The 21,635-nt window shown below is 37.8% G+C and overlaps 1 protein-coding gene across 2 annotated transcripts in view; it reads right to left on the bottom strand.

The window, feature by feature from the left end:
- Nucleotides 1–5,123: 5,123 nt before the first annotated feature.
- Nucleotides 5,124–21,635, bottom strand: part of abch1 (ATP-binding cassette, sub-family H, member 1) — a 78,427-nt gene continuing 61,915 nt past the window's right edge. For both annotated transcript variants that reach the window (XM_057848612.1, XM_057848614.1), the window contains exons 12-20: nt 21,179–21,249; nt 21,039–21,088; nt 19,115–19,171; nt 18,971–19,041; nt 18,758–18,846; nt 16,611–16,714; nt 14,424–14,583; nt 14,234–14,338; nt 5,124–8,165 (exon numbers count right to left, since the gene is read on the bottom strand). In XM_057848612.1, coding sequence (XP_057704595.1) covers nt 8,059–8,165; nt 14,234–14,338; nt 14,424–14,583; nt 16,611–16,714; nt 18,758–18,846; nt 18,971–19,041; nt 19,115–19,171; nt 21,039–21,088; nt 21,179–21,249 — 814 coding nt within the window. In that variant the 3' untranslated portion in view covers nt 5,124–8,058. The remainder of the gene's footprint in view (nt 8,166–14,233; nt 14,339–14,423; nt 14,584–16,610; nt 16,715–18,757; nt 18,847–18,970; nt 19,042–19,114; nt 19,172–21,038; nt 21,089–21,178; nt 21,250–21,635) is intronic.

Here is a 21,635-nt window from a genome sequence, read left to right as displayed (position 1 = left end):
TTGACATTTGGCATTTAGTATGTGAGGGAAAATAAAAATTAGGAGATGGAGGTTGGTTGGGGTTATTGCTGTTTTTGTTGACTTTTATTTTGCAAATCATTGAAAAAAATATCATTTTAAATGAAAATCAGTTTTTGTATGTGTTATAGAAATAACCGTGCTAAGAGGTTGGATACCCCCCCCCCCCCCCAAAATGAAAATAAGTAAATAAATAAATACACAAAATTTCTGGCTCCGTGGCGACCTTCACGTCGGGGAGTTCCGGTAAGAAATTGTAGCCACTTTCACCCCTGATCTTTACCCTTAATTTGTATTTCTATTCACGTACATGTGACTTGCAGTCGTTGAGTATAATGATATAGTGTCCTCTACTGGGAGAATTTTGAATTACACCAACCGGATGGAGTAGGCTCTGACTGCGGCTTGACATTCGCCCCGCCCTTGTTTTAACCTCAACCACGCCCCCATCTTGCAAGTTACACCCCCGCGCCTACGTCTTGTAGGCTGCAGACAGATTCACTTGAATAGATAGTCGATTTAAATTGCTGTAGATTACATTCTCGTTTGTAAAAGGTACAAGTTGAATATCACAGGGGGATTATTTATACTAGTATCACAATCAAAAATCTGAGGAAATGTGTCATATATGATGAATTGAACAGGGTTTTTTATTATTATTATTATTTAAATTTAACAGGAGATTAGAAAACTTTCAGTGTGGTATTTGGGGATTGTTCAGTGCAGGGTTGTCAAACTCATCATGTTGTTGTTAGCCACATCGTAGTTAGTTTTTCCTTCAAATGGCCATTATGCCTGCAAATGAGGGCTGCCGTAACTAATCGACGAATCAACAACCAGAGGTGGGAAGTAACGTGTTACATGTACTCTGTTATATTTACTTGAGTAACTTTTTGAGAAAAAATGTACTGATAAGAGTACAGTCCCTGACAAAAGTCTTGTCGCTTATCCATTTCTTAGAAACGATTGCTAATAACCTGACTTTTAATTATTCAATTGATTTCAGAAATGGCTCATATGAAAGCAAAGATCCTCCCAAACGATGGTGAATGTACAAAAATATATTTGTTTCACTGAAAAAAGATTTATCATTTAATGAAGACATAAAGGTCAAATTTTGGCAAGACAAAAGTTTTGTCGCCAACAGAAAGTAGTGTGAAAATTGAACAAAAAATGTACTTCAAATACAAAAATATGTTACATAACATAAGCGAATTAAGCAGTGGTGCTGTGAGATCCAAATTTAATATTTTGTACGACTTCCATGGGCCTCAAGGACTGCATCCATTCGGTTCGGCGAGGATTCACACAATTTAATAATGAAGTCATCAGGAACATCAAAAAAGCAGTCTTGCATGCCTCCCAAACTTCATCGAACATTCTTGGGTTTCATCTTCCATGCTTCCCTTTCATCCTGTTCATGTGTGGTGACTGGGCTGGCCAGTCTTGGAGGATCTTGATCTTCTTTGCCTTGAGGAACTGTGAGGTAGAGATTGAAGTATGCGATGGAGCACCATCCTGCTGCAGAATTTGTCCCTTTATATTTTTAGGAATGTAAGAGGCAGCTAGGATTTGTTGATATTTCAGACTATGTATGTTTCCTTCCACCCTGCAGATCTCTTGCAAACCCCCCTACTGGATGAACCCCAGACCATGATTTTTCCACCACCAAACTTCACTGTTTTCTGAGTGAATGTCGGATCCATGCGGGCTCCAGTAGGTCTCCTGCAACATTTGCGGCGACTGTGGTGTAATTCAATGGAAGATTCATCTGAAAAATCCCCCTTTTGCCACAAAACAGTGAAGTGAACCAAAAATATGATCCTTTTAATTTCATAATAGTAACTAGGAAGGAACCATTTTCTTCACTACAGGGCACTCATGGTCTTTGGACAAATAATGCTTCATTTGTTTTTTTTTTTCTCGCCGGAATTTAATGATTTTTTTTTTCTTTTGTATTTCTTTGGCTTTATGTGGTTATGTAATCAGTTATTGTACAGTATCATTATAACAACAGTTCATATAGATAACTTTGCACTAAGTAAAAAAAATGCCATTGTTTAAAAAAAAAAAAAAAAAAAAAAAAATCGAACAAAAACGTAAGCAGTTACTCACAATGTTACTCATTGCTTGAGTATTCTTTTCACCAAATACTTTTTTACTTGTACTTCAGTACATTTTTGGACGACTTCTTTTACTTTTGTAATATTATTTTGAAGGAAAGCTACTCTTACTTGAGTAAAATTTTTGGCTACTCTACCCACCTCTGTCAACAACTAATCGATTACAACTATTTTGATAATTGATTAATAGTTTTGAGACAAAAATGTAAAAACCTGTTTTTTTGAAACCCTTATTAGCAATTTTTTTTTTCTTAATAAATGTTTTAATTTACATTTTTTAGTTCTAAAAATATGCGAGAAAGCCTTTTTAATTTTTTGTAAGATTTTTTTTTTTTAATTTAAAAATTGTTGAGGAAAAAATGTTTTCAAAGGAAATATTTGAAATTTTTAATATTGTAAAATTATTTATCTCATTTAAATGTTATTTCAGCAAGGAGTCAATGCACATGCTTTTGCAGGCTGCAACTCGAGTTTGACACCTAAGGCCGACTCGAACCGTTGATTGAAAAACGGATAATTTTAATATCCATTTGAAGTCAGAGATACTGACATTATTGTACAGATTTATGAGGACTTTTATTTTGGAATGGCACATTACACACAACGAAACTCCATGTGTGCCTTCTCTTTATCAAAGTTATGTGCCAGAATGAAGGGAAAAAAACGACAATTAAATCAGATGGGGGAAAAAAATCCGGAAATTTAAAGAATGATATCCCCACTAATTAATTGCCTGCCATACCACTCAGACATAATAACTCACTGCCAGTCATTCATTTTGTGATTGGTTTAATTGTAAGCAAACGATCCATCAAACAAATAACACAAAGTGTGATGGGCGATTTCATGTACAACACATAATGATGTCACACGGGTCATCTGACCCACGATCAGCGTCCACTCTGTCCAGCAAAGTGGAATGAGACCATCAAAAAATACAGTTGAGTAAAAATACAAATAAAATTTCACATTTTCTCCCATATAAGTTCACTTGAGGAAAATACTGCAAGAACACAAGTTTACCTCCCACATGTATAGTCAGCATATAGTATATTTATTCACTTTGGACTGCTTATGTTGCCTCCATGCTCCATTATTGGGGAATAACAAGACAAGCTGCTTGTACTGTACGACAGGCCTGGCTATGCAAATTGCACTTTTTACAGGTTATAGCATTCATATATTTAAATTGTAAAATAATCATCATTTCTTATTTATATATTTGTTTATTTTGAAAATATTTTTTTATAAGATGGTTAATACACTAGTTTTTGTTTAATTTACTCTTAACAATAATAGCCAATGATTTAATGTGATAAAAACAATTAAAAATGTGAAAAGTAATTTATTTTGACAGAAGTTATTTTTGCATTGAACATGGTGTACAGTGCCTTGCAAAAGTATTCGGCCCCCTTGAACCTTGCTACCTTTCGCCACATTTCAGGCTTCAAACATAAAGATATAAAATTTAAATTTTTTTGTCAAGAATCAACAACAAGTGGGACACAATCGTGAAGTGGAACAAAATTTATTGGATAATTTAAACTTTTTTAACAAATAAAAAACTGAAAAGTGGGGCGTGCAATATTATTCGGCCCCCTTGCGTTAATACTTTGTAGCGCCTCCTTTTGCTCCAATTACAGCTGCAAGTCGCTTGGGGTATGTTTCTATCAGTTTTGCACATCGAGAGACTGACATTCTTGCCCATTCTTCCTTGCAAAACAGCTCGAGCTCAGTGAGGTTGGATGGAGAGTGTTTGTGAACAGCAGTCTTCAGCTCTTTCCACTGATTCTCGATTGGATTCAGGTCTGGACTTTGACTTGGCCATTCTAACACCTGGATATGTTTATTTTTGAACCATTCCGTTGTAGATTTGGCTTTATGTTTTGGATCATTGTCCTGTTGGAAGATAAATCTCCGTCCCAGTCTCAGGTCTTGTGCAGATACCAACAGGTTTTCTTTCAGAATGTTCCTGTATTTGGCTGCATCCATCTTCCCGTCAATTTTAACCATCTTCCCTGTCCCTGCTGAAGAAAAGCAGGCCCAAACCATGATGCTGCCACCACCATGTTTGACAGTGGGGATGGTGTGTTCAGGGTGATGAGCTGTGTTGCTTTTACGCCAAACATATCGTTTTGCATTGTGGCCAAAAAGTTCAATTTTGGTTTCATCTGACCAGAGCACCTTCTTCCACATGTTTGGTGTGTCTCCCAGGTGGCTTGTGGCAAACTTTAAACGAGACTTTTTATGGATATCTTTGAGAAATGGCTTTCTTCTTGCCACTCTTCCATAAAGGCCAGATTTGTGCAGTGTACGACTGATTGTTGTCCTATGGACAGACTCTCCCACCTTAGCTGTAGATCTCTGCAGTTCATCCAGAGTGATCATGGGCCTCTTGGCTGCATCTCTGATCAGTTTTCTCCTTGTTTGAGAAGAAAGTTTGGAAGGACGGCCGGGTCTTGGTAGATTTGCAGCGGTCTAATGCTCCTTCCATTTCAATATGATGGCTTGCACAGTGCTCCTTGAGATGTTTAAAGCTTGGGAAATCTTTTTGTATCCAAATCCAGCTTTAAACTTCTCCACAACAGTATCTCGGACCTGCCTGGTGTGTTCCTTGGTTTTCATAATGCTCTCTGCACTTTAAACAGAACCCTGAGACTATCACAGAGCAGGTGCATTTATGCGGAGACTTGATTACACACAGGTGGATTCTATTTATCATCATCGGTCATTTAGGACAACATTGGATCATTCAGAGATCCTCACTGAACTTCTGGAGTGAGTTTGCTGCACTGAAAGTAAAGGGGCCGAATAATATTGCACGCCCCACTTTTCAGTTTTTATTTGTTAAAAAAGTTTAAATTATCCAATAAATGTTGTTCCACTTCACAATTGTGTCCCACTTGTTGTTGATTCTTGACAAAAAAATTAAATTTCATATCTTTATGTTTGAAGCCTGAAATGTGGCGAAAGGTTGCAAGATTCAAGGGGGCCGAATACTTTTGCAAGGCACTGTATGTGAAATAGGTCAATTTAATTATTATTATTATTTTTTTGAAGATGAAATAATACATTTTAAATAACCAATTGTTACGGTAAAGAATGGCTAGATTAATATTAGAAATTCATTGATTTGGGTAATATAATTAAAAATAATATATCCCCATTTTCAGTTTTGTTTAATGATATTTCATCCATATTATATTCATTGTTGTGAAATAAAACACAATTTTTAGTGATAAAATAATAGGGGTGTAACGGTACACAAAAATCTCGGTTCGGTACGTACCTCGGTTTTGAGGTCACGGTTCGGTTCATTTTCGGTACAGTAAGAAAACAAAATACAAAATATAAACGTGCTCGTTGTTTATTACACACCTTTGTGCTTTCAACAATAGGAACCTTAGCCTATACCAGAGATCACGGAACCGCGGACCTCGGTCCGGTTCCGGACCCCTACGCCGTCTGGACCGGATCTCAAGCTGTCCGGACTAATACACGTTGCATCAACAAAAATATTTTTTTTCTCCGGGTTTGCAGAGCGCGGAATGGGCAACAAACAAAAACCTTAGCGGTGACGTGCGTGAGCCAGCCAATGGGAGTGAAGCATTTGAAAGTTATTTTTAGAAAAGCATGTCTCACACTTGCTTTCCAGACTCCGCGGATGTACAGCCAAAAACTGAGCCGAATGAAGTTGGAGGAAAGGGCGAAAAGGTACGGCAAATGGCGTGCTCAAAACTACGCAAAATTGGTGCAGAAAACAGTGTTTAAGGAGGAGTAGACCAACACATTTTTGTTTATTTTACCTGGCGGCAGCACAAGCCCGCAATCCTCATCTGTTCAGAGACGGTGTCCTACCAAAATCTGCTACATTGGCGAAACGTAGTCGAATTTGACGACCAAAGTACTACCGTGCGCGCTAAACTTGTTTTGTTTGGATGCATACAGGCAGAACGTACTCAAAAATGCCTTAAGAAAATACTTAAATGCAGTTATACCAAATAAGGACGGTTAAAATACGTTACGTGACTAATGTGGTCAACTGCTTCAAAGCTAACACAAAAAGCCACAATGGTTAAAAGTATGAGAGGGTAATACATGCAAAAAGTATTTTTCTGGCAATGACAAGGTTCTAAAAAACTAAATAAAAACAAAAATAGTGAGTACTCGCCGCTTCTAACCGATGTGCGCATGCGTGCGGATGCTTGCAACCGTCTTGTGTAGACGTTTCGCCTTGTAGTAAGGAATGGCCGAACAACGGAAGCGCTTGTAAAAAGCAGCCATTTGAAAATGCACTATGAAACGAAGTACGCAGCTTTTTCACAAAGTTTCCCTATGAACTCTGCCATCTGTTCTCAAAAAATAGCGGAATTAAGGGCTCAATATGATCGCTTTATTATTTATTACTAATTAATTATTATCAAATATTATTTATTACTTACTATAAATTTATTTTTTATATTTTATTTACATTTTTGAATGTTGTAATTATAAGCATGGCCACGTAAAGATACGTTTGTATTTTTGGGAAAAAAAGAAGCATTAAAAATATTTCCGGACCCGAGATTGTTTTAATTTTTTAATTTCGGACCCAGCGGATTTTTAATTCATGACCCCTGGCCTATACAAAGCTAGAATTCTGCTCAAAACGTAGCGCATATTTAAAGATAATCGAACAACAATTTGCCTTTCAGACCCCACGTATTGGTCAGCTTTCTTTCTGAAAGAAAGAAGAAAAAAGAAGTCCTGTGCTGAAGAGAAAAGCAATCCCAGTGATAAAGATTTTAACATGTATTTTACAAATGAAATGCCTCAATGAATCTTTTTTTTTTTAATGAACGGTTTTCAAAAGCTTTATTGGTGAATTTTCTCAAGTTAAAGCGCCACACAGAAATTAATAATTTTAATTATGTAAGCAGGATCTGTGTATTATTCTTATTATTTAATTACAGGTGTTTTAGCTTTTTTTTTTTTTTATTTAAATGGGCTATTATTAATTTATTATGTGTTTATATTTTACAAATGTAATGTAGTATTCATTTATATTGTATATTTTATGTATATTTTATGTTGTATAACTTTAGTTCCGATGTGAAAATTAGTTCCTACTTCTTTTGTTGTGGTAGGAGGGTTTTGGATAGAACACAGGGCCATGTTGGTTACTATTATAGCAGAGAAGACAGCAGTAAATCAACAAAGACAAGTCAACTGTGCCCCGATCTACCACTCAAGAGAACTGGTGGACTCAAAAAGTGGGTTACGATTGCATATTAATTTGAAAATCGACCGGATCCACCGTATTTTTACACGAGTGACTTCCGGTCTGTTGCGTCTCACGTCAAATAATAAACTCTGCCGTTCTTTTCGCGTGCGTCGTGTTGAGCCGCTTCTGGGACGCGTCTAACACGCGGCCGCACTGCGACTGGTGTGCATTGGCTGATTGACTTTAACGCCCGTGTTTCACTACATTCTCGTGGCAACCACGTTGTCGCGCCGTTGACGTTTCTGGGTTATACTGTCCTACCGTGTAGGTCCTCATTATAGTAGCGAAGACGGAGTAAATATAATCTACACAAAGAAACTGTAACCCGATCGACTCACAGCCTTGAAAAGTAAGGGTTACATTACATCAGAAACTCGTTCGGTATGCCTCCGAGCACCATGTACCGAAACGGTTCAATACAAATACATGTACCGTTACACCCTTATAAAATAACGTCTTATATTTTACCATATCTCTGTATCTCTCTCTGTCTGTCTTTCTCTCTCCAAATTGAAGTAAATCTTTGAAAATAACAACTTGTCCCTGTAGGATGGAATACTTGTTTAAAAAAACATGGAGCAGGCCATACATTGCCTTTGCTCTGATGTACAAGGTTGTACAAAAATTTCCCATGCATTCTGGGTGTGCGTATGTTCACTTCCTGAGCTTCAAGATGAGGGTTGCCACAACGATGAAGAAAGTGTTCCAGCCCAGAGTGACGACAAAGCCTCGCCAAACCATCATGTGAGTCAGATCCCAACCTAATGACACATTGCCAATAATAAAAGTACATTTTAAGAACAGCCATTTTTTAAAGAACAATTACATTTTCCTATTGTACGTCTAGTTAGCCTGCAACATAGCTGTGTTTGGGTCGTCTCACTCATGTGACATGTCCTGCACCCCCTACCTGACTGTTAACCGTGACTGGTGGTTAACTCCTTCACTACCAAAAACGTCTAAACAATGATGTTCTTCAATCCAGGCGGCGCTACAGTCTTGCTTGTTTTGAAAACATGTTTGTTTGTTTGTTTTATTATTGTCAGGGAAGTTCAAGTTTGAAATTTGAAAAAAAGAAATGAATCAGACCCAGCCAAGGATTGCCTGCTTCGAAGACTTTAGATAAAAACTTGATATACAGTATATCAAGGATACAATGGCGTGATCCGGCCAGAAGCCGTGAACACGCAGGAGTACAAAGAGGATACACAAGTCAAGGGTTTACATATGCTTGTTGAAAGGGTGTTGCTTACTATGAAAACGATACCTACTATGAAAGCAAAAATGAAACTTATTACAGCCCACCTCTGGTGATTTTCAGCTGATAAACATCGTGAGTTACGACCTTGGGAACTTAGCCGTAGCTGGTACGAGAGGGAGTAAAATCAGATAAGAAAGTCGACAGAAGCTCTTTGTATTATGTTCAAAGAAATACATGTGGATACAGCCTCACAAATGAATATAGTATCACAACAGTTATGTGTTTTATAAGCATGAATAAAATATTATTTCACAATTATCAAAGAAATAGATCATATGCAATGTTGCTTTAGCCTTTAAAGATCTGTAGTGAGTGAACATCACGTACAAAATGTAACAACTCATATCAAATCAAATTCATTTCTATAGCCTTTACTATAGACATCATAACTATTGACTAGACACTTCGTCATTCTTCGCGTCACGTCTTATCAGAGGGGGGCCGAGCTTCATTTAGTAATAGTTAATAATAGCTGAAGACGGCACACGCTCATGTCAGATTTAAGTTTGGATTTACTTACGATTGGAATTAACTACGAAATTTGTGCCACATACAAACTGGAAGAATTGTCTAAGGAGTGATTTGTTTGAGGATTCAAGGTAGATATTATATTTTTCGTACCATGCATGCATGATTGAAGTATTTATTTGCAGGAATTATCTTCTTTGTATACACATGGAGGCGGCTAATTTTCTGACTGACCAGCCTCATAGTTTACTTTTAACAAATAATCGAGACTGTTTTACTCCCACATCTATAAAGAATTCAGGGATTTAAGCATTTATTCACAATAATTTTCGCCAGAAACGCTCCTATTACGCCGGGCGACCGCTAGCCTCATTCGCTAACATAGTAGCATGGTGCTTCGTCAATATACGTAAAATAAACGCTAACTGTACGGTTTCTTTGCTTTTAACCAAAAATCAAGCCTGTCTTACGCCCATATCTATAAAGAATTAATTGATTTAAGTATTTATTCACAAGAATTTTCGGCAGAAAAGCTCCTTTTACGCCAGGCGGCTGCTAGCCTCATTCGCTAACAAAGTAGCATGGTACTTCGTCAATATACGTAAAATAAAAGCTAACTGTAAGGTTTCTTTGCTTTGAACCAAGAATCGAGAGTGTTTTACGTCCATATCTAGGAAGAATTCGGGGATTTAAGCATTTATTCACAAGATTTTTTGACAGAAAAGCTCTGTTTATGCCAGGTGGCCTCTAGCCTCATTCACTAACAGTATATAGAGTATAATCATAATAAAGGGATATTCTATTTTATAATAAGTTGTGATTGTATATAGAATCTATTGATTATCTAGTTACATATTATTTATGATTGATTCTGCATGTTTTCTTCAAGTATTAAGTTTCTGATGTTAAATTGAGTGATTTACCGTCTTGACCCGAATATAAGACGGTGTTTTTTGCATTGAAATCAGACTGAAAAAGTGTGGGTTGTCTTATATTCACGGTCTAGACGTTATACTCATTCACGACCCTAGATGGCGCCAGATATCATTGAAGCGATGTTCATCATGACAGATCTCAGCTACTCTCAAGTTTAACCAGTTTGCATTATTTTATTGCAATGTTTTTCCTTATTCAGATTTGTTTCAAGACTACAGTTACAGTTAGACATTCACTTTGATGGTTAATGCAGTTATTGCAATTTTGTTGTTTTATCACAATAGATTGGTTTATTTATATTTCAAAAACCAGATGCCATTCATTTACGAATGTGATTGCACTTCAGTTTACATATTTAAATGTTCATATATTAAGATTTGAATGAGGCAAAATAACATTTTTCTCTCAAATATGTTGTTATAATTATTTGTTTCAGATGGACTGTAATTATTTTCTGTATAAAAAATAATTTGGTGTTCAAAAAGTCTTTTTTCAAACTTGAGTCTTGAAAAAGAGGGGGTCGTCTTATAATCAGGGCCGTCTTACAGTGCCCTCCATAATTATTGGCATTATTAATTATTAAGATGTGTTTTTTAGCTTCTAATATTTTTTTTTATTCAAATAATATGGGACCTCAGTGGAAAAAAAGAGAAGAACCCAACCTTCAATACAAGTGCATTTATTCAGTGGGGGGAAAAAATCCCACATAAAGAAATAATTATTTCGGTCCCAGGTGTGCTCTGGTCAGATGAGACCAAGATTGAGCTTTTTGGCAACAAACACTCTAAGTGGGTCTGGCGTGCCACCAAAAATGCGCATGCTGAAAAGCACCTCATACCAACTGTGAAGTATGGGGGTGGGTCAGTTTCGCTTCCAAAGGCCCTGGGAACCTTGTTAGGGTGCATGGCATCATGAATGCTTTGAATACCAGGACATTTTAAATCAAAATCTGTTGGCCTCTGCCCGAAAGCTGAAGATGGGTCGTCACTGGGTCTTTCAGCAAGACAATGATTCTAAACATATGGCCAAATCTACACAGAAATGGTTGTACAAAGTTTTAACACCAGGGGGTGCTAATAATTGTGACACACATTATTTGATGTCAAATAATTATTTCTTTATGTGGGATTTTATCCCCACTGAATAAATGCACTTGTATTGAAGGTTGGATTTTTCTTTTTCCATTAAGGTCCCATATTATTTGAAAAAAAAAAAAAAAAAAAAAATTAGAAGCTAAAAAACACATCTTAACCAGGGGTGCCAATAATTATGGAGGGCAGTGTATATTCGGGCCAATATGGTATTCGCTGTTGAAAACTTAAATTAAAAAAAAAAAAAAAAAAAAAAAAAAAAAAGTTGCTCTTTTGGTGAAAAACAAATATGATATGTTAAATATTGTTATTGATCCTGAAGATATAGGTGATTATCTCTGCATTTGGTGATTTTTTGCATGTAATGTAAAGTCTGAGACTTTTATAGCCATTTTAAGTTGTGTTATACTTATATAGAAAATAATTCATCGGGATTATATAAGGGAACGACTGAATTTTTTTATGCCGCTGCTCATGGAGACTCATATATGGCTAAGGTAGGCGCCTGTTTTGGTTTTAGGTCGGTAGCAGCTTTGGTTTGTAAATATTTGAATCTGAAGTTTTTGAAAATAGGCCCCCTACGAATCGGCCCCATTTCCCATGTCATGTCAATAGATTATGAAGTCTATGCCTTTACATAAACCCGAAAGGTCTTCAAAGTGCTTTACAACAAAGACAAACATACTTCATGATACATAAAAGGCAGGAAAGTACTATACAATGACATAAAAAAAACGAAAACAAAAAGAACGCATCACAATAAAAGTCAAAACAGTCACAGTTCCGTCACATTATGTGACATTGCACCCGTCACCCACGATCTGTCTCACTTTTCCCCCACAGTGCAGCAGGAGGTCGAGAAGGTCATCAGTAAATCCAAACCATCCGCTTGCTCCCTAGACCCCTTCCCTTCCCCTCTGCTTAAAGCACACTGTCACTCCGTCAGTCACTTAATAACAACAATTATCAATCTTTCTCTTCAAACCGGGTATGTTCCGGCCACCCTCAAAACAGCTATCATCAAGCCCCTCCTCAAAAAAGCCACTCTTGATCCAGATCCTCTGTCAAATTATAGACCGATCTCCAATCTCCCCTTCATTTCCAAAATTCTTGAAAAAAATTGTATCCATCCAACTTCACAACCACCTGAAATCAAACAGTTTATATGAAAAATTCCAATCTGGTTTTCGTCCATCCCACAGCACCGAGACAGCGCTCATCAGAGTCACAAATGACCTTCTGATGACCTCCGACTCCGGTTCTACTTCCCTCCTTATCCTTCTTGACCTCTCTGCTGCATTTGATACTGTTGATCATCACATCCTCCTTCACCGCCTCCAACACTATATAGGAATCTCTGGCACTGCCCTTCAGTGGTTTAACTCATATCTCACGGGAAGGACCGAGTTTGTAGCCCTGGGGGATGCTAAATCCCGCCCTAACACTGTCATCTGCGGAGTCCCCCAGGGCTCTGTGCTCGGTCCAACCCTCTTCACCATTTACATGTTACCCCTCGGTCGTGTCGTCAGCAGGCATGGAATACAATTCCATTGTTATGCTGACGACACACAGCTATATATCAAGGTCACTTCGTCCTCCACCCCCTCCTCCTCAGTTTCTCACCTTGACTCCTGCCTGGAGGAGATAAAGGCCTGGATGAGTGAAAACTTCCTGCAGCTGAACAGCTCCAAAACAGAAGCTATTCACATAGGTACTCCCCACCAGCTCCGTTCCGCCCCCATTTCCTCAGTCTCCTTTTTCGGCCACAAATTTTCCCTCTCCCCTTCTGTGACTAATTTGGGAGTCAGATTTGACCCCCATCTTAGCTTTAACAATCACATCAATTACATTTGCAAAACCTCCTTCTTTCACCTCCGCAATATTGCCAAACTCCGGCCATCTCTCTCCCGTCCTGCTGCAGAGAGACTCGTCCATGCCTTTGTCTCCTCCAGGTTGGACTATTGTAACGCACTCCTCATCGGGATCCCTGGCAAGAGCCTACAAAGGCTTCAGTATGTCCAAAACAGCGCTGCCAGGGTCCTGATGAGGGTGCGTAAACACGAGCACATCACCCCCATCCTTCACACCCTACAATGGCTCCCTGTTCACCTCCGTATTGAATTCAAAATCCTCCTTCACACCCATCACTGTCTACACGGTGTAGCCCCCACCTACCTCACCGAACTCCTCACATCACATAATTCAGCTAGAACCCGGTCAGGCCAACAGCACCGTCTACTCCCGCCCAGGACTCGGCTCAAGACTATGGGCGACAGGGCCTTTGCAGCTGCTGCTCCCCGTCTGTGGAACGCCCTCCCAGACCACCTCAGAGCCCCGCAGACGGTGGATGCATTTAAAAAAGGACTAAAAACTCACCTTTTTAAAAAAGCTTATTCTAGCTAATTTTATTTGACTATCTTATTTTTATCTGATTGGTATCTGATTTTATCTGTGCTTCTGCCTGTTTTGCTTTTCCTCTTCTATTCTTAGTCTTTTTATTTATTTTATTTTTTTCTGGCAATGTGCACTTTGAGATTTGTTTTCAAATGTAAAGTGCGTTATAAATAAAATGTATTATTATTATTATTATTAAAACAGCAAATAAAACAGATAAAATCCCAAAACTTAAGAAATAAAACTAGGTTACCCTAGTCTGGAGAAAAAGCGAGTCTAAAAAAGTGTGTTTTTAACCGTGACCGCCCTGCAACGTCAACAACAATGGCGAGCTACTAGTTTATTTTTTTAATTTAAATTTTTACGAATTTTATTAAAACAAAAACATTAAGAGGGGTTTTAATATTAAATTATTATAACTCGTACTAACATTTATCTTTGAAGAACTACATGTCTTTCTAACCGTGGTACCCTTTAAATAAAATAGGTATGTTTACTTTTATAAAGAGCCACATTCCATTTATTTTATTTTGCTTGTAGTGGCTCACCAATTAAACATCACAATAATAATCACATGACTCAATTATCCCAATGAAACCTAACAATACATGCCTCCAACAAGCATACAGTACAGTCCATGGTCAGCATACTGTATATTGGTTAATTAGTATGTGCGTACCTCTGTACATGATGCATCGCAGTGCTTGCGAGGCGTAGGTTTGTGGCAGGGCCAGGCTGAGGTAACGCAGCGGGTAGGGAATGCTCTCCACAGGCCAGATGATACCTAAAATGAGTGCATGTGATGTCACATCCTGTGCAGCTTGGCAACATTCATTTTAAAAATCAAAGCATGGATGGGTTAGACCTACCGCTCATGATCAAGTTGGGGTAGAAGATTCCCAACGCCGCCTGGTTGGCATTCTGCTCGTCATCGATGGCGGCTGAGATGACCAGGCCAAATGAGATGCCGGTGATGCCTTGCAGCACGATCAGCAGCACGATCAGAACAAGCGAACCTTCGTTTGGCATCTGCATGCAAATGTAAGTGGCAAACCAAGATTTTAAAGGATACTTATTGCCAAGATAAAGTTAGGTTCTTTCAAAACAAAGGTCATGTGTTTCAAGATTGAGCTGCTATTTTGTCAAAGAATCAAGTTGTGTGAATGATTTAAGAATGAATCTTGCCACAAAATATCTAAGATTTTTAGTTTTATCTGAAAGGGGTTATTTTACAAAATAGAAACACTTTTTATCAATTACATTTGTATTCTTTCAAGATTATAAAGTTTATAAAATTTTCAATGAATGAAATTGTCTTTTTCCGAAGAGAACAGAATGTATATTTAGAACAAAATATTTTTCCCTGAAATAAACAATTGTATGTCTTTCTGAGAAAAAGGATTGTAAATTAAAGCGCATGTGACACAAAAAAAAGGATGTTTATTTCATAATACACGCGGTATTTTATGCTCCTGAATGATATGGACCTCTTGGATGTGTGTGGAAGCGATCGCTATATTTATTTAGTTTTTTTAATCCCGCGCCATGAAAATGAGTGACTTCCGGCTTCGGTCTTGCATTGAGGAGGAGGGCGCTGTGACGTGTACGGGAGAAGGACTCCTCTTCACTATACAGCCTACTGTTGTGTATGAGGACTAAGGATTCAGCTGATTTTTCGGATTAATACATTTATTTTTCGCATCACACCAGCCAAACGGCTGCAGAAAAATCTTGCTGTATGAGGGAGAGGTGTGTGCGCCTTTTTGGAGTTTCAAAAGGTTCCTATTCACCGTGGATATTGGCCAAAACAAGCCCTACTACTGTGGGACCATTGGACTTACGAGGAAGTGAGTAAACATCTTGTTTTGTACTATGTCAAATACGAATACAGCGATTACAAAGTAAACACTACAAACTTTCTTTAAATAAAGGTATACTTATGTTTGATAATTGATAGGCATGTAAAAAGCTCTCCTCATGCACATTAGCTGCATGTTAGTTGCACAACAACTGAGGCCGCCCTCCTCCGGGGAACGAGCTGTAAATTGCTCTCCGCCGGGCGGTTTGCCGATCCGCGAAGACAATCGTCAACCCAGTCGTCATGTCAAATAATCCGGGCTAGTTATGTGTGATTTTCCGCTTCGAAGACTTTAAAACATCACTCGGTTCGGGTTAGCATGTCGGCTAGCTGTCACGCCTCTTGGTTTGTTTACATTCTCCGAAGCCGGGGAAGGGAAATGACATATGTCCGATTTAGGTGTCATAAAATATCGTTCGGGAGGTGCGACAGTTAAGGTGAAGTCGACAGTTTTGACCATTATGGAGTCATTTTGCCATGTCGTCCTGAATAAGTGCATTTTTATTATTTCATATTCCATTTAGCACAAGACTGTTATTTGTCATGACCATGCCATTTATTTAGCAGTTAGGGAAAATACTTGGATAAAAAGAATATCCTGTAAAAATATTGAAGAGACAGAAACAATGACATTTTGCAGATCTCTTCGTCACGTTTTCCTCGTTGTGAATAGTTCCCCCTCGACGGGGTGACTGGTCTTTCTCAAGCCATTTATTTAACTAATGGGGGAAAATACTTGGATAAAAAGAATATCCTGTAAAAATATTGGAGTAGAGAGACTGAAACAATGACATTTTGCGGCTTTTTTTGTCGCGTTTTCCTCGTTCTGAATAATTCCCCCTCAATGGGCTGTATAGTAAAACCGATGAGCCCAGTCTCCCACTGACGTCATCCACCTGTTGGGGACGCTTGAGCCCTATAATGGTAGGCGTGACTAACCGGCAGATTAAAAGACTAATTCCTCGTCATCTGCGCTTTGCTAAATTGTTGTATATAGTCGAATCGTCTCAAAATATGATTCTAATTCACATAACAATGCTATTTAAGACTTTTTTTCTCCTGTCGTATGCTCTTTAAGAATAGACATAGACATGTTTTTCAACATTCATTTTCTCCCATAGTTAAAATTCTATTTTTCTCCATCATAAAGTTCAATATTTCTTTCATTTTTGCATATGCTCATCAGAATGAAATGTACCTTGAAGACAAGAAGGACGAAGAGCAGCATGAGGACAATCTGAACGCTGATGACGAAGAGCTGAGAGAAAAGATGTGCAAGCATGGTCTCCAGCGAACTTACGCCTGACACAAAAAAATATATAAACATAGAACAATATTATTTCATAATATAGACACTGTAAATTTAAAAAGTGTTAAATTTGCAGTCTTAGTGTTGTTAGTTACACTATTGTGTTAATTCAAAACCCCTTTAGTTTAATTCGACACTCCGAGAGTTGGTCCCGCAAAAGAATTAGTGTTAATCCATGGAGTTAAATCTAAACAACTATATTAAGTGTTGAGTTTAACATCGACACTTAAGAGAGTACCTCCAGATTCCCGATGTTTATGTGAGGTGTCTAGTTTTATTATTTTATTACTAATCCGAGCAAAAACGAAAACAGAAGTACCCCGTCCGCCATTGCTGAGATGTACCGCCTGCAGCTCACAGCAACAGCAGCTAACGTTACTGTTTACATTGACTGACGCTGGGCTGCTATTTGTCTGCAAACACCCCAGTAATGGTGGCCAACCACTAGAGGGTGACGTACACAAAAATTATACTTGGCTTAGTCACTGGAGTAGACAGGCATCCCATGTGTCAAGAGACACAAGCCTGTTTGCAGGCATTAACAAATTATGTGTTATCTCTATGCAGCTCGGTAGCAAATGCGCCATGGACCAGTACCTGTCCCCGGCACGGTGGTTGGGGATCACTGGTCATAGACTTCATAATATGTTGACGGGACACGGGGCCGATTAATAGGGGGCCCATCTCTGTCAAAGATGCGGACAAAGAGCTTTTTACGTTGAAAATTCTTGTGAATAAATGCGTAAATCCCTGAATTCTTTCTAAATATGGACGTAAAACAGTCTCGATTCTATGTTAAAAGAGCAAAGAACCGAGCAGTTAGCATTTATTTTACGTAATGTCGAATGTGCTGCTAGTCTTAAAGCCACTGTGGTGCCGCCTTATCACCACAAGGAGCTTTTTGCGTTGAAAATTCTTGAGAATAAATGCTTAAATCCCTGAATTCTTTTTAATATGAATGTAAAACAGTGTTGATTCTTGGTTAAAATCAAGAAACCTGGCAGTTAGCATTTACTTTCTGAAAATATTGCGACTTATGATAAGCATATGCTTTTCCCGTCTGCCTTTGTCTGTCTTCGGTTTCCTTTCTTTCTTCGGGCAAATTATTCCACATTTTGTGACTGTCAAAGATTTCTTTCTTTCTTTGGGCAAATTATTCCACATTTTGTAACTGTCAATGATACCCATGATGATGACAATAAACATTTCATTTCATTTCATTATGACGCCAATGCCGTAGCGGTTAATTTCTCCCATTGAGGTTTTTCACAATATTTCAAAATGCATGCATTGTACAAAAAATATATAATAACTACCTTGAATCCTCGAAGAAATCACTCCTGAGACAATCCTTCCTGTTTGTATGCGGTACAGCTTTCGTGTTTGTTCAACCTAACTCCGGCTTTGGATCGCTGAATGTGTTTGAGAATAACTGCGACCGACTTCGACCAACTAAAGCGGAGTGTGGTGCGGCCCCCTACTTAAAGGCGTGGCACAGTGTCTAGGGAATGTGTCCCGCCAATATCATTATGAAGTCTATGCACTGGTCTAAACAGTCACAAAGCACAGAAATCTGGATTTTTTTAGATGGATTGAAACCACACATAGGAGGTACTTTTAGATCTGATATAGAGAAGATGCTTCACAGTCCCGATCAGCTCAGATGGGTTTTGACTACATGTGACGTCACTCTATGCTGGATGATGTCTTCGTTGCTACAGCACCCTATTAGCTGTATCAACAATTTGGCCCAATCTGGATTGGCCCATATCTGTATTGGGCATTTGCTAAAAATAGTGTGAACAGTCAGCTCTAAAAATCAGATTTGAGTAGGAATCCGCTTTTTTGTTTCTCTTGATGCATTCACTGTTGATCCAACTCTGTCACAGTGTAACATGTTGAACACTTTTGAAAGTGTTGCTTTAACTCAGTCTAAGCACTTTCAAAACGCTGAAATTAATTCTGTTGAAGAACTCCTTCAATTTGCAGTGCATGTGCACATATTTTGCTGCTGTTATTAGCATGGAATTTCTTACCTGCGACCCAACAGCGGTCCAGAAGACCCTCTTTTCTCTCCAGGACGAAAGAGAGGGCAGTCAGACCCAAAGCCAAGTAGAAGGTGATGCTGGACAAAAAAAGTAATAATGGTAAAAAAAAAATGTCTATCCCAGTCAAAATGGATTGGACGTGTATTGCCGTCAATGACACGAAAACATGAGCTCCTACTAGTGTTTTCACATGGAACTGACCTGAGAACAGCGCCCGGCATCACAAATGTAGTGAAGTCGATGTTCTGGCTGCCGTAAATGGCCTCCTCATACTTCACAAAAGTAGAGAATTAGCATTTCCAACAATGCTACATTGATGATTTATGACAGGATTGTCTCAATTACCTTTATTGGTAAAGCATACTTGTAGGACATGCTGCCAAGCTTGGCCTCCACAAAATCCTAGACAGCAAAACAGGGGAAGTAAAGTATAGAAAAATGATAACAACATTGTGGGTTGAAAGAAATCCATAGGAAAAATCCTTTATTACACACACACACACACACACACACACACACACACACACACACAAAAATGTACGCTTATCTTAAGATAAAATATTTGAAATAATAAATAATCCGGGGCAAATATGATCAACTAAATCTTCATCCAACACTGGTAAATATTGCTTATATTAAAAAGATTGAATAGCACAAAGTTAATTGAAATACCAAAATTGTAAATCTGACAAATAGATAAGTATAAACCATAGACTATCAGTTGACAAGATAACTCCTACAGACATTGCGCCACAGCTTCCCGGTGAGGTCCGGGCCAAGCAGTGCGTCATGGAAGCTTTCACTGCGATAAACTCAAACAAGCTGTATTCTAAAGCTGGATTTAGGTGGAAACAGGACGGACGTTTTAGTGCATACAAGCAGGCAGGAGTGTCCCAAGAGTGATTTGGTCGAGGATTCCAGGTTAACTATGACATAAAATAGCGCCATGCATGCACTTTGAAACGCTGTGAAAAAAATGAATGGAAAAAATTTGTGTGACTTTAGCTTAAAATATTTACGTAAAATAAATGATAACTGCCCGTTTTTTTCCTTTTAACCAAGAATCTATTCTAGACTATTTTACGTTCATATCTATAGAAATTCCGGGATTTACGCATTTATTCACAAGAATTTTCAACTTAAAAAGCTCTTTGTTTTGTGATGGCCACCATGTTGGATTTTGTATCCATACACAATAGCGTAACTTTACATTCAAATAATCAGGTAATTTTTGTCCAACTGACAGTTTTTTGGCAAAAAAAAAACTAGCGATTCAGACACTTCAGCGTCCATACAAAAACAAATTAGGCTTTTACGCGTTTTATTTTATGTAACGTTTCAATGTAAAAAGGACGAGGGCCAAATGGCCAGCAGTGATATCGGAATTCAACCAAAATAGGTTGTGATTGTATGAAAAAAAAAAAAAAAAAAAAATGCTAAATTTGCTTTTGTTGAGTAAAATTAAGATGATTCTGCATGCTTTTTCCAAGTATTACGTTTCTGATGTGAAAATAGAGTGATTTATTAGCTGTTGAAAACTTATGTGCAAATTTCACAAAATAAAAAAGATTTACCAATAAGTCACTATTCGGGCCAATATTTACATACATTATATATTGCTATTGATCCTGAAAATATAGGGGATTATCTCTGCATTTTGTGATTTTTGTTTATCTAGTGTGAAATCTAAATATTTTAAGTTTTGTTATACTTATATTAAAAAAATTGTTATTCGAGATTTTACTAGGGGACGACTTTGAATTTTTTTTAATGCCGCTGCTCATGGAGACTTATATACACTAGTGTATGCCTAAGGGAGGTGCCTGTTTTGGTTTTAGGTTGCTAGCGGCTTTGGTTTTGAAAATGCTTTATTTTACTTGAAGTTTTTTTAAAATAGGCCCCCAATGGAGCGGCCCCGCCCCCTGTTTCCCATCAACTGATAGTGAAGTCTATTATAAACTTTATAATGCAGATCATGCATCTACATAAAGCATAAGTATTGATTTAGTTATTTTATCACAATTAATGCAAGTTTTAATCAAAACTATTTTCATTCAATTTTAAGTAAGGTTATCTTAACATAAAATCAAAATGTGATTTATGTGTGAGTGAATGTGAAAGTGATGTATGAACATTTAAAAGAAATTATTATAATTACTGTAAAAAAAATTTTTTGTAATTATTGAATCATAATGAATATAAAACTGTACAATATATACAATACATACAAATTTATTGAGAATGTTCAAATTTTGGAACTTATCCGTACCTGAAAAGCCGCGTAGAGTTTCTTCTGCAGAATCATGGCAATTTGTGTGTCTGGAAAAGCAAAAAAGTGTAACTTTTTTTTTTCTTTAACGCATCTTAGCAGGTGATGGTATAGTGAAATATAGAAAATGTTCCCCTTACTGGTCTGGTCCAGCCAGACATGCACAGAACCTCCATCTATCACCTCCTTGGACACATTCTTCATTAACATCCTGGAACAGCAACAGTAGCGGAAAACCTTATTAATTCATCATCGTTCCATACAAGTACAGTGGGGCAAATAAGTATTTAGTCAACCAACATTTGTGCAAGTTCTCCTACTTGAAAAGATTAGAGAGGCCTGTAATTGTCAACATGGGTAAATCTCAACCATGAGAGACAGAATGTGGAAAAAAACAAAACAAGAAATCACATTGTTTGATTTTTAAAGAATTACATTTCCAAATTAGAGTGGAAAATAAGTATTTGGTCACCTACAAACAAGCAAGATTTCTGGCTGTCAAAGAGGTATAACTATTTTCTAACGAGGTCTAATGAGGCTCCACTCGTTATCTGTATTAATGGCACCTGTTTTAACTCATTATCGGTAGAAAAGACA

The sequence above is a fragment of the Corythoichthys intestinalis genome, chromosome 10 (genome assembly GCF_030265065.1).
Source record: "Corythoichthys intestinalis isolate RoL2023-P3 chromosome 10, ASM3026506v1, whole genome shotgun sequence".
Taxonomy (NCBI): domain Eukaryota; kingdom Metazoa; phylum Chordata; class Actinopteri; order Syngnathiformes; family Syngnathidae; genus Corythoichthys; species Corythoichthys intestinalis.
The sequence above is the reverse complement of the archived record's forward strand: the minus strand, read 5'-3'. Positions and strand labels throughout refer to the sequence as shown.